This window comes from Pseudorasbora parva, chromosome 4 (genome assembly GCF_024679245.1).
Source record: "Pseudorasbora parva isolate DD20220531a chromosome 4, ASM2467924v1, whole genome shotgun sequence".
NCBI classification, from domain to species: domain Eukaryota; kingdom Metazoa; phylum Chordata; class Actinopteri; order Cypriniformes; family Gobionidae; genus Pseudorasbora; species Pseudorasbora parva.
In genome coordinates, this window is record NC_090175.1 from 58,141,736 (window position 1) to 58,154,235 (window position 12,500).

Genomic DNA, 12,500 nt, shown 5'->3' on the forward strand with positions numbered 1-12,500 from the left:
TTATAGACGAGAACGTTCAAAGTAAAGTTTTTTAAATGTTACAACCAAGAACACTCAAAGTAACGTTTTTTAAATGTTGCTTGTCTCAGAGAACGTTCAAAGTAACGTTTTTTAAATGTTACATGTCTCAGAGAACCTTCAAAGTAACATTTTTTTAAATGTTAGAGCCGAGAACGTTAAAAGTAAAGTTTTTTAAATGTTACAACCAAGAACGTTCAAAGTAACGTTTTTTAAATGTTACAACCAAGAACGTTCAAAGTAACGTTTTTTAAATGTTACAACCAAGAACGTTCAAAGTAACGTTTTTTTAATGTTACAACCAAGAACGTTCAAAGTAACGTTTTTTAAATGTTACAACCAAGAACGTTCAAAGTAACGTTTTTTTAATGTTACAACCAAGAACGTTCAAAGTAACGTTTTTTAAATGTTACAACCAAGAACATTCAAAGTAACGTTTTTTTTAATGTTACAACCAAGAACGTTCAAAGTAACGTTTTTTAAATGTTACAACCAAGAACGTTCAAAGTAACGTTTTTTTAATGTTACAACCAAGAACGTTCAAAGTAAAGTTTTTTAAATGTTACAACCAAGAACGTTCAAAGTAAAGTTTTTTAAATGTTACAACCAAGAACGTTCAAAGTAACGTTTTTTAAATGTTACAACCAAGAACGTTCAAAGTAACGTTTTTAAAATGTACAACCAAGAACTATCAAAGCAACGTTTTTTAAATGTTACAGCCGAGAACGTTCAAAGTAAAGTTTTTTAAATGTTACAACCAAGAACTATCAAAGTAACGTTTTTGAAATGTTACAGCCGAGAACATTAAAAGTAAAGTTTTTTAAATGTTACAACCAAGAACGTTCAAAGTAACGTTTTTTAAATGTTACAACCAAGAACGTTCAAAGTAACGTTTTTTAAATGTTACAACCAAGAACGTTCAAAGTAACGTTTTTTTAATGTTACAACCAAGAACGTTCAAAGTAACGTTTTTTAAATGTTACAACCAAGAACGTTCAAAGTAACGTTTTTTAAATATTACAACCAAGAACTATCAAAGTAACGTTTTTTAAATGTTACAGCCGAGAACCTTCAAAGTAACGTTTTTTAAATGTTACAACCAAGAACGTTCAAAGTAACGTTTTTAAAATGTTACAACCAAGAACGTTCAAAGTAACGTTTTTAAAATGTACAACCAAGAACTATCAAAGCAACGCTTTTTAAATGTTACAGCCGAGAACGTTCAAAGTAAAGTTTTTTAAATGTTACAACCAAGAACTATCAAAGTAACGTTTTTTAAATGTTACAGCCGAGAACCTTCAAAGTAACGTTTTTTAAATGTTACAACCAAGAACGTTAAAAGTAAAGTTTTTTAAATGTTACAACCAAGAACGTTCAAAGTAACGTTTTTTAAATGTTACAACCAAGAACGTTCAAAGTAACGTTTTTAAAATGTTACAACCAAGAACGTTCAAAGTAACGTTTTTAAAATGTACAACCAAGAAATATCAAAGCAACGCTTTTTAAATGTTACAGCCAAGAACGTTCAAAGTAACGTTTTTTAAATGTTACAACTAGCCTCAGAGAACACTCAAAGTAACGTTTTCTAAATGTTATAGCCGAGAATGTTCAAAGTAACATTTTTTAAATGTTACAACTGAGAACGCTCAAAGTAACGTTTTTTAAATATTACATGTCTCAGAGAACGTTCAAAGTAACATTTTTTAAATGTTACAACCGAGAACGCTCAAAGTAACGTTTTTTAAATGTTACATGTCTCAGAGAACGTTCAAAGTAAAGTTTTTTAAATGTTACAACCGAGAATTATAAAAGTAACGTTTTTTAAATGTTACAACTGAGAACGCTCAAAGTAACGTTTTTTAAATGTTACAACCGAGAATTATAAAAGTAACGTTTTTTAAATGTTACAACTGAGAACGCTCAAAGTAACGTTTTTTAAATGTTACAACTGCGAACGTTCAAAGTAACGTTTTTTAAATGTTACAACTGAGAACGCTCAAAGTAACGTTTTTTAAATGTTACAACCAAGAACATCCAAAGTAACATTTTTTAAATGTTACAACCGAGAATGATCAAAGTAACGTTTTTTAAATGTTACAACTAGCCTCAGAGAACACTCAAAGTAACGTTTTTTAAATGTTACATGTCTCAGAGAACTTTCAAAGCAACGTTTTTTAAATGTTAGAGCCGAGAACGTTCAAAGTAACGTTTTTTAAATGTTACAACCGAGAACGCTCAAAGTAACGTTTTTTAAATGTTACATGTCTCAGAGAACGTTCAAAGTAAAGTTTTTTAAATGTTACAACCGAGAATTATAAAAGTAACGTTTTTTAAATGTTACAACTGAGAACGCTCAAAGTAACGTTTTTTAAATGTTACAACTGAGAACGCTCAAAGTAACGTTTTTTAAATGTTACAACCAAGAACATCCAAAGTAACATTTTTTAAATGTTACAACCGAGAATGATCAAAGTAACGTTTTTTAAATGTTACAACTAGCCTCAGAGAACACTCAAAGTAACGTTTTTTAAATGTTACATGTCTCAGAGAACTTTCAAAGCAACGTTTTTTAAATGTTAGAGCCGAGAACGTTCAAAGTAACGTTTTTTAAATGTTACAACCGAGAACGCTCAAAGTAACGTTTTTTAAATGTTACATGTCTCAGAGAACGTTCAAAGTAAAGTTTTTTAAATGTTACAACCGAGAATTATAAAAGTAACGTTTTTTAAATGTTACAACTGAGAACGCTCAAAGTAACGTTTTTTAAATGTTACAACCAAGAACATCCAAAGTAACATTTTTTAAATGTTACAACCGAGAATGTTCAAAGTAACGTTTTTTAAATGTTACATGTCTCAGAGAACTTTCAAAGCAACGTTTTTTAAATGTTAGAGCCGAGAACGTTCAAAGTAACGTTTTTTAAATGTTACAACTGAGAACGTTCAAAGTAACGTTTTTTAAATGTTACAACTGAGAACGTTCAAAGTAATGTTTTTTAAATGTTACAACCAAGAATGATCAAAGTAACGTTTTTTAAATGTTGCTTGTCTCAGAGAACATTCAAAGTAAAGTTTTATAAATGTTACAGCCGAGAACCTTCAAAGTAACGTTTTTTAAATGTTACAACCAAGAACGTTCAAAGTAACATTTTTTAAATGTTACAACTAGCCTCAGAGAACACCCAAAGTAACGTTTTTTAAATGTTACTATAGTTTCAGAGAACACTCAAAGTAACATTTTTTAAATGTTACTATAGTTTCAGAGAACGTTCAAAGTAACATTTTTTAAATGTTACAACCAAGAACGTTCAAAGTAACGTTTTTTAAATGTTACTATAGTTTCAGAGAACGCTCAAAGTAACGTTTTTTAAATGTTACTATAGTTTCAGAGAACGCTCAAAGTAACATTTTTTAAATGTTACAACCAAGAACACTCAAAGTAACGTTTTTTAAATGTTGCTCGTCTCAGAGAACGTTCAAAGTAACGTTTTTTAAATGTTACTATAGTTTCAGAGAACGCTCAAAGTAACATTTTTTAAATGTTACAACCAAGAACACTCAAAGTAACGTTTTTTAAATGTTGCTCGTCTCAGAGAACCTTCAAAGTAACATTTTTTTAAATGTTAGAGCCGAGAACGTTAAAAGTAAAGTTTTTTAAATGTTACAACCAAGAACGTTCAAAGTAACGTTTTTTAAATGTTACAACTAGCCTCAGAGAACACTCAAAGTAACGTTTTTTAAATGTTACATGTCTCAGAGAACTTTCAAAAGCAACGTTTTTTAAATGTTAGAGCCGAGAACATTAAAAGTAACGTTTTTAAAATGTTACTATAGTTTCAGAGAATGCTCAAAGTAACGTTGGAATGGAATTTTCATATAATCAAGAAAAAACTTTTTCAACCATTTAAAAAACAAAACCTTAACATCTGATCACATTCACATATAACTTCCTCAGTGGGAATGTTCTTAGATATATCCAGAGAATGTTCTTAGATATACCCCCCCCCCCCCCCCGTACCTCATAGCCTTTCCTCTTCTTCAGCCTCTTCTTGTTGAGTTTCTTGCAGGCGTACAGCTTCCCCGTGGCCTTCATCTGACAGGCAGAAACCTCTCCGAATCCACCTTTTCCCAGAACGCGGAAGTCCAGGAACCAGTCCTCTCCCACCGGCTGCATCTCCAGCCACTTCCACTGCAGGAAGCGCTTAAAGTACATGGTCTCTAGATAGAAGGTGAAGGGAACCTCTTTGAGGAAGTCGAACACACTGGCCAAGATTTCCACGAATAGGTCGTCCGCCGCATCCTGGTGCCGCTCCTTCACTTTCGTGATGTCGTTTTCGGGTAAAAACGGGCAGAATAGCTTTGCCGAGGGCTCCATGTAACGCTGGAGGATTTTCCCCGCCTTCTGAGCTCGATCTTTATCCTCCGCGGTATCGTACGCCTCCACGTCTTTCCAAAGGCGGCTCGGACCTTTATATTCACTGGTGGTTTCCAGATACTCCTGAAACAGACGCTTTCCAATAGGCTGCTCCACGCAGATGCTCTTAAACTGCAGATCCAGCGTCTCTCTCAGATCTTCGCACACCGTGATGTGAGGAAGCTTGAGCTTGGCGTGGTACTTTTTGTCTCGGTTTGCCGCCGGATTAGCCGAGCCGTCGAAGCTACCACGGGCCGAGATATACGCCGAATTGGCCACCACCGTAGTCAGGCCTCCGATGTCCATGGCGAGATTCGGGATGAGAAAATGGACCGAAACAGGACGAGAATTGAGGCTCAAGAGTCACAGCGAGAGCATTGAAGCTCAGCGCCGCGAAACTGGACGAAACGAGCTTAGATCATGAGATTCTGGAGGTCCGGATGTCCCTGAGGAACGGACGATCCAGCACGACGTCTTGTGTCTGATGGCAAAGTGAACAATAAGCCCTGCAACACACACACACACACACACACACACAGATCCACCTGACTCAACATCTTTCATAAGGCTTTATCCTCTAACTCCATAATACCTTCCTCAGGTTAAAACCTTCCACTGATGGAGGAGCGAGAACCATCACTCACTCAACGCCTGGTAAATAAACCCCTGAAACAAGACAAATATGACTGAATATTACTAAGAAGACTAAAAGTTGGATGAAGACAATGACAGATCTGCTCACTGTTGACAGATGGTTGAAAAGCTGAATTTTAACCTGGTTGGTTCGATCTCCAGGAAATATAGGAACCCTGTGATCTGCACATCATTGGGGATCAGAGAGAGTAAAGGTTCTGGAAAACATCGTTTGGCCTCACATTTACTGCTGTTCAATGCATTTCCATGCGTGAATGCAATCATTTCAATAGGAATGAACACAATTGTGAATTTTATCTAAGGGTAAAAGACGGTTCTCCACGTTGGTCACACAAATTCGCTGGTTTGTGTGCATCATAATTAATAGCATAAATATTCAACAATAATAAAACATGGACAGGATTTGGTTATCCACGACAAACTAACTGGATGCTGAAAAGTGTCTCTACACTGTAAAAAAAAAAAAAAAAAATCACATCTCCATTTGAAAATGTTCTAGTGATTGATCACATCTAAATTTTTCCAGTTGACCAAATTGAATTTCTGTGAACTGATGCAATTTAATTCACAGAAATTAAATTTGGCCAACTGCAAAATGTAGATGTGATCAGTCACTAGAAAAAGTTCAATTGGAGACATTAATTATTTTTTACAGTGTAGAAGCAACAAATTATTATATTCAGTTCGTAGATTATAAAGATAAAATTAATCTGTGAGCAGCAAGCACAACAGAAGCAAACAAAGAAGCAGCAGCAGACCAACTGCACAAAAGAGTGAAGACGTTTGAAGACTATTTTAAGCAAAAAGGTTGAAAACTTATACATAAGCGTGCCAAATCTGGTGAAAATATCTTATTTCGTTTAGGAGTAAAACAATATAAAAAATTAGTCACACTCGACATTGTTTGCATTTTTTTGCCACTTACTATCAAAATTTTGACATTTGTCCATTAGCATCAACCTGTTATGATTCCGGTGGTTTCATCTCGATCAGACTAATGGTTTCAAATATATTCACAAAAGCTGTTTAAGAACTAAATCACAACGTTGAACGAACCATAAGGCAAAATCTTGCATGTTTGGTATTGTTGGACTTGGGAATCTAAGGATGTGACTCCTGTGAATATAAGTCAAAACAAATCCAAAGTTATAGTCATGTGAATATTTGATTTGACCACTAGGTGGCGCTGGCTTGAAACTTTTCAGGCTCCTTCACCGCATCGTGCTGATAACCTATCCCAAGTTTCGTAAATAATACACTAATGCGTTCATAAAATACAGCATTTTACAATAAAATTCTAAATGGGCGACGCCCAAATTTGGATATCATTTGACTCGGCATGCCACCCCGAATCTAACGAGACCCCTTTTATGATTCAGAGGCGTTCAGAAGATTCAGGTTCAAAGCATTCAGAATTTATAAGCAAAAAAGCTGCATTTTTGGTATCTCCAGACCATTAGGAGGCGCTGTGCTGAAACACAGTCCTGCTTGTGATGATCTGTACCAAGTTTGGTCAGAATACGATAAAGCGTTGCGGAGATGCAGCCTCATAAATAGAGTTCTTATTTCACAAGTGCTGCGTAAAATTTGTTTGTGCGTTATCAAAAACTCTTTGATGAATCGACTTGAGTTTCATAACTTTTTGTCGCTATTGTCTGAAGATGATCTGGTTACATTTTTGTGCAAATTTTATTGGCGAGAAAATAAGGTGACATTATAGTGAGATTTGACCAAGCGGCTCCTCCCACGATTTCTCTTGAAGCCAATACGGAAGAAATGTAAACTGCAGTTCCTCCACTGGCCACTAGAGCGGCTCCTGAAGCCGATACTGTAGTAATGTAAACTGCAGTTCCTCCTCTGGCCACTAGAGCGGCTCCAGAAGCCGATACTGTAGTAATGTAAACTGCAGTTCCTCCACTGGCCACTAGAGCGGCTCCTGAAGCCGATACCGTAGTAATGTAAACTGCAGTTCCTCATCTGGCCACTAGAGCGGCTCCAGAAGCCGATACTGTAGTAATGTAAACTGCAGTTCCTCCACTGGCCACTAGAGCGGCTCCTGAAGCCGATACTGTAGTAATGTAAACTGCAGTTCCTCCACTGGCCACTAGAGCGGCTCCTGAAGCCGATACTGTAGTAATGTAAACTGCAATTCCTCAACTGGCCACTAGAGCGGCTCCAGAAGCCGATACTGAAGTAATGTAAACTGCAATTCCTCAACTGGCCACTAGAGCGGCTCCAGAAGCCGATACTGTAGTAATGTCAACTGCAATTCCTCAACTGGCCACTAGAGCGGCTCCTGAAGCCGATACTGAAGTAATGTAAACTGCAGTTCCTCATCTGGCCACTAGAGCGGCTCCTGAAGCCGATACCGTAGTAATGTAAACTGCAGTTCCTCATCTGGCCACTAGAGCGGCTCCAGAAGCCGATACTGTAGTAATGTAAACTGCAGTTCCTCCACTGGCCACTAGAGCGGCTCCTGAAGCCGATACTGTAGTAATGTAAACTGCAGTTCCTCCACTGGCCACTAGAGCGGCTCCTGAAGCCGATACTGTAGTAATGTAAACTGCAATTCCTCAACTGGCCACTAGAGCGGCTCCAGAAGCCGATACTGAAGTAATGTAAACTGCAATTCCTCAACTGGCCACTAGAGCGGCTCCAGAAGCCGATACTGTAGTAATGTCAACTGCAATTCCTCAACTGGCCACTAGAGCGGCTCCTGAAGCCGATACTGTAGTAATGTCAACTGCAATTCCTCAACTGGCCACTAGAGCGGCTCCTGAAGCCGATACTGAAGTAATGTAAACTGCAATTCCTCAACTGGCCACTAGAGCGGCTCCAGAAGCCGATACTGAAGTAATGTCAACTGCAATTCCTCAACTGGCCACTAGAGCGGCTCCTGAAGCCGATACTGAAGTAATGTAAACTGCAATTCCTCCACTGGCCACTAGAGCGGCTCCTGAAGCCAATACTCTAGTAATGTAAACTGCAGTTCCTCCTCTGGCCACTAGAGCGGCTCCAGAAGCCGATACTGTAGTAATGTAAACTGCAGTTCCTCCTCTGGCCACTAGAGCGGCTCCAGAAGCCGATACTGTAGTAATGTAAACTGCAGTTCCTCATCTGGCCACTAGAGCGGCTCCAGAAGCCGATACTGTAGTAATGTAAACTGCAGTTCCTCCACTGGCCACTAGAGCGGCTCCTGAAGCCGATACTGTAGTAATGTAAACTGCAATTCCTCAACTGGCCACTAGAGCGGCTCCAGAAGCCGATACTGTAGTAATGTAAACTGCAGTTCCTCCTCTGGCCACTAGAGCGGCTCCAGAAGCCGATACTGTAGTAATGTAAACTGCAGTTCCTCCTCTGGCCACTAGAGCGGCTCCAGAAGCCGATACTGTAGTAATGTAAACTGCAATTCCTCAACTGGCCACTAGAGCGGCTCCTGAAGCCGATACTGAAGTAATGTAAACTGCAATTCCTCAACTGGCCACTAGAGCGGCTCCAGAAGCCGATACTGTAGTAATGTAAACTGCAATTCCTCAACTGGCCACTAGAGCGGCTCCTGAAGCCGATACTGAAGTAATGTAAACTGCAATTCCTCAACTGGCCACTAGAGCGGCTCCAGAAGCCGATACTGAAGTAATGTAAACTGCAATTCCTCCACTGGCCACTAGAGCGGCTCCAGAAGCCGATACTGAAGTAATGTAAACTGCAGTTCCTCCTCTGGCCACTCGAGCGGCTCCAGAAGCCGATACTGTAGTAATGTAAACTGCAGTTCCTCCACTGGCCACTAGAGCGGCTCCAGAAGCCGATACTGTAGTAATGTAAACTGCAGTTCCTCCACTGGCCACTAGAGCGGCTCCAGAAGCAGCAGAATCTCATTGAGCTCATGTTAAAATGCCAAACTTTACAGCAGAATAAAACATGTTTTCAGTCTGGGACAAATTGTGGTTTTGGTCTATACGGCTAATTTTAAGCTTCATGACGACTGTGAGGGGGTACATTTTTTATAACTCATTCGTTTACGTTATATAAAGCCTTAAAGTTCTGCATAAATATGGGCGGGGTTACTTTGAGGGACAGATGGATAGCCATTTATCCACCGTCTAGTCATTGCATCACCTAAGCTCCGCCCACATCCCACCCTTTTGCCCATTTTCTGTTATCCGGGAGTGACTCGCGATGACTCGCTCACAAGACGGCGACGCCCAGCTCGACTCTACTTTAAGCTTCAGAACGGCTTATCAAAATCCTATGGGTGATGTCACGGACACTACGGCCATATTTTTTTTTACAGTCTATGGATTTGACACACTGATAGAGGACAGTCCAAACATTCACCAAAGCAAGTGTGGAGTCTCTTACTCAGTCCCTCTAGCGCCACCACCTGTCTAAAGTTTCTACATTTATGCTAATATTTTGAACCATAATGGCTAGAAACTAATTTCTTGGCTCAAGACGATTCGATTGAACCCATGACGTAATTTTCCGTTATGAGTTTTTCTCCCCAAAAAACTGAAAATCGAATCCGATCATCTACAGAGCAGGCTGGCAAACTGTCATCAAGCTTTCTGATGTCAAATTGGACGTGAGGCTGTATCTCTACAGCGCTTTGGCATATTCAGATCAAACCTGGTGCATGTCATCCCAAGCATGATCTGAGGCTACATGCAGCGTTTCGGCACAGTGCCACCTACTGGTCAAAATATATGAAAAATTGTCTTTTTAGCGTATAACTTCTAAATGGGTTGCTAAAAAAATTACAAAACTCCAAATCTCGCATGTTGGGTGTCGGCCATTTAGAATTTTGTCCTAAAATGCTGTATTTTATGAACGTATTGCTACAAAATAAGTATGTGTTATCGGGACTATGCCCTAAAGGGACTCAAAAAATATAGGTACTAAAAAGATTTGAAATGGATGCCCGTGATCTTCAGCCCTTAGACGGCTCTGCATCACATACAGGAATGCTACTGTAATGGACATCACAAAATGAGCTCCGGAATACTTCCAGAAAACATTGGTGGACACAATCCACCGCGCCATTCGCCGTTGCCGGCTAAAGCTTTATTGGTCAAAAAAGAAGCCATATCTAAACATCATGGCTGCGCAGAAGAAGGATCCGGCACTGAAATGGCCAGCCTGCAGTCCAGATCTTTCACCATTAGAAAACATTTTCCGCATCATAAAGAGGAAGATGCGATAAAGAAGACCTAAGACAGTTGAGCAGCTAGAAGCCTGTGTTAGACAAGAATGGACAACATTCCTATTCCTAAACTTGAGCAGCTCGTCTCCTCAGTCCCAGACGTTTGCAGACTGATATAAACAGAAGAGGGGACGCCACACAGGGGGAAACATGGCCACGGCACAACTTTTTTTTAGATGTGTTGATGCCATCAACCTATTTTTCCCATAAAATGACACATTTTCTCAGTTTAAACATTTGATATGCCATCTGTGTTGTATTCTGAATAAAATATTGAAATTTGAAACTTCCACATCATTGCATTGTTTATATTGACAATTTGTACAGTGTCCCAATTTGTTTGGAATCGGGTTTGTACATCCTTTAATCATCAAATGGACAGTAAATGGAAATTTTAGTTTAATTTTTATCATATCAACTTGAAAAGTAGAGTTTAGGTTGATGCAAAAAACATTCTGAGCACATTAATGTCCCTATGAGGGCAAATTAAACGTCCCCCTGACATTATAGAACACGATTGCAGATGAGATCAAATTTAACTGAACACGATCACGACTAGACCATAAGAATATGATATGGACTATATGAACGACGGTCTTGCAGGTTTGATGTCTTGCCAGTGAAATATCTTTTGATAGCACAAAAAAAACTCCACACAAGCCTATAAAATCATTTGTTGAGTTTAATTTCTATACATGAATAAGAAAAGTATATTTTCTTTAGTATTTGTTACATTGTACAAAAAGGCCTGGTTGTTTGGAGCTGTTGATCTCGTGTTCTCATCATCAGAGCTCCAAAACAAACGCCCCAAAAAGCTCCATTATCAAAAATAGCTGCCTATGAGAGCAAAATCACAACAAAACAGGGTATAAAGCCCCTCAGCAAACAGTGATAAGAGTGTGTGTGTGTGTAACTGGACTCACAAAGACGATCCATCGAGCTTATCTGCTCATAAGCCACTGAGGATAATAGATTGAGCTGAAGAATTATGGGAAGCATTGGAGAGAATCCTTACAGCAGGATCACAATATTGAGTTTTGGAACCAGAACTGCACTGCAAAAAATGCTCTTCTTACTCAGTGTTTTTGTCGTGTTTCTAGTCCGAACATCTAAACATTCTTATACTAAGAAACATTTACTAGACAAAAAAGGTAATTGTCTTGTTCTGGGAAGAAATAACTCAAAATGAAGAGAGTTTCTGCTTAAAATAAGATAAATAATCTGCCAATGGGGTGAGAAAAATAATCTTAATTTAAACAGAAAACAAGATTATTTCTCTCACCCCATTGGCAGATTATTTATCTTATTTTAAGCAAAAACTCTCTTCATTTGGAGTTATTTTCCCCAAAACAAGACAATTACTTTTGCTTGTCTAAGTAAGAAAAGCATTTTTTTGCAGTGTGGGGAAAAAACGGAAGGAATCTGCAAATCATCGGCAGTTCTGGAGCTAAAGCAAAGCCATCACATTCAGCGGCTCCAGAACCCGACCAGATCTAATCATCTTCATCTTCATCATCTTCATCAAAGTCTTCCTCTTCCTCTTCATCCTCCATGCAGGACGTGGGCGTTTCTTCCCGAGACCCGTTTGAGCTGCACGGACAGAGATCAGAACATGTCAGAAATAAGCCAATGATCCACTTAAAAAACATCATGTTGAAGATCATGTGATACTCACGTGGCCACATGGGAAAGCTCCCCAATCAGCTGGTTAATGGCACCCTGCGCCATCTCTACAACACACACACACACACACACACACACACACACAGAAAAAGAAAGATATCCAATTAAAATAAATGTAATGGATGACAAAAACCGCGAACCACACTGCTAAAAACGCTCTTCTTCCTCAGTCATTGTGTCTCGTTTCCAGTCTAAATATCTAAATATTCTTAAATCAAGATGCATTTACTAGATCAGTAAAACTATGATTTTTTTCTTAAAGCTGCACTGTGTAACTTTTTTAGTTTATTCTTAGCTAAAATCACTTAGTTCTTTCAAAAATATATGTGCTCATTAATGTATATTTACTTCTTTCAAGTAATAATGCATTCTCGTAATATTATAATATACCATTGAAAATACATACGTTGAGGGTCGCCATGTTGCTCCTCCATGTTGAAAGTACAGTAGCCAAAGAGGGACATACCCGTAAATTCAAGCTTCGCCTTTCGCGTTTAACACTCGATGGCACCGTGTCGAATGTGAAGAGGAG

The 12,500-nt window shown here is 38.7% G+C and overlaps 2 protein-coding genes across 5 annotated transcripts in view; both read right to left on the reverse strand.

Moving 5' to 3' along the window:
- The window catches only part of grk1a (G protein-coupled receptor kinase 1 a), a 22,119-nt gene extending 16,687 nt beyond the window's left edge, over positions 1-5,432 (reverse strand). The window contains exons 1-2 of the mRNA XM_067442324.1: positions 5,207-5,432; positions 4,036-5,097 (exon numbers count right to left, since the gene is read on the reverse strand). Coding sequence (XP_067298425.1) covers positions 4,036-4,737 — 702 coding nt within the window. The 5' untranslated portion in view covers positions 4,738-5,097; positions 5,207-5,432. The remainder of the gene's footprint in view (positions 1-4,035; positions 5,098-5,206) is intronic.
- Positions 5,433-11,659: 6,227 nt separating this feature from the next.
- LOC137073639 (transmembrane and coiled-coil domain-containing protein 3-like) overlaps positions 11,660-12,500 on the reverse strand; it is a 39,834-nt gene continuing 38,993 nt past the window's right edge. For all 4 annotated transcript variants that reach the window (XM_067442327.1, XM_067442326.1, XM_067442328.1 and 1 more), the window contains 2 exons: positions 11,961-12,015; positions 11,660-11,875 (listed from right to left, as the gene is read on the reverse strand). In XM_067442327.1, coding sequence (XP_067298428.1) covers positions 11,779-11,875; positions 11,961-12,015 — 152 coding nt within the window. In that variant the 3' untranslated portion in view covers positions 11,660-11,778. The remainder of the gene's footprint in view (positions 11,876-11,960; positions 12,016-12,500) is intronic.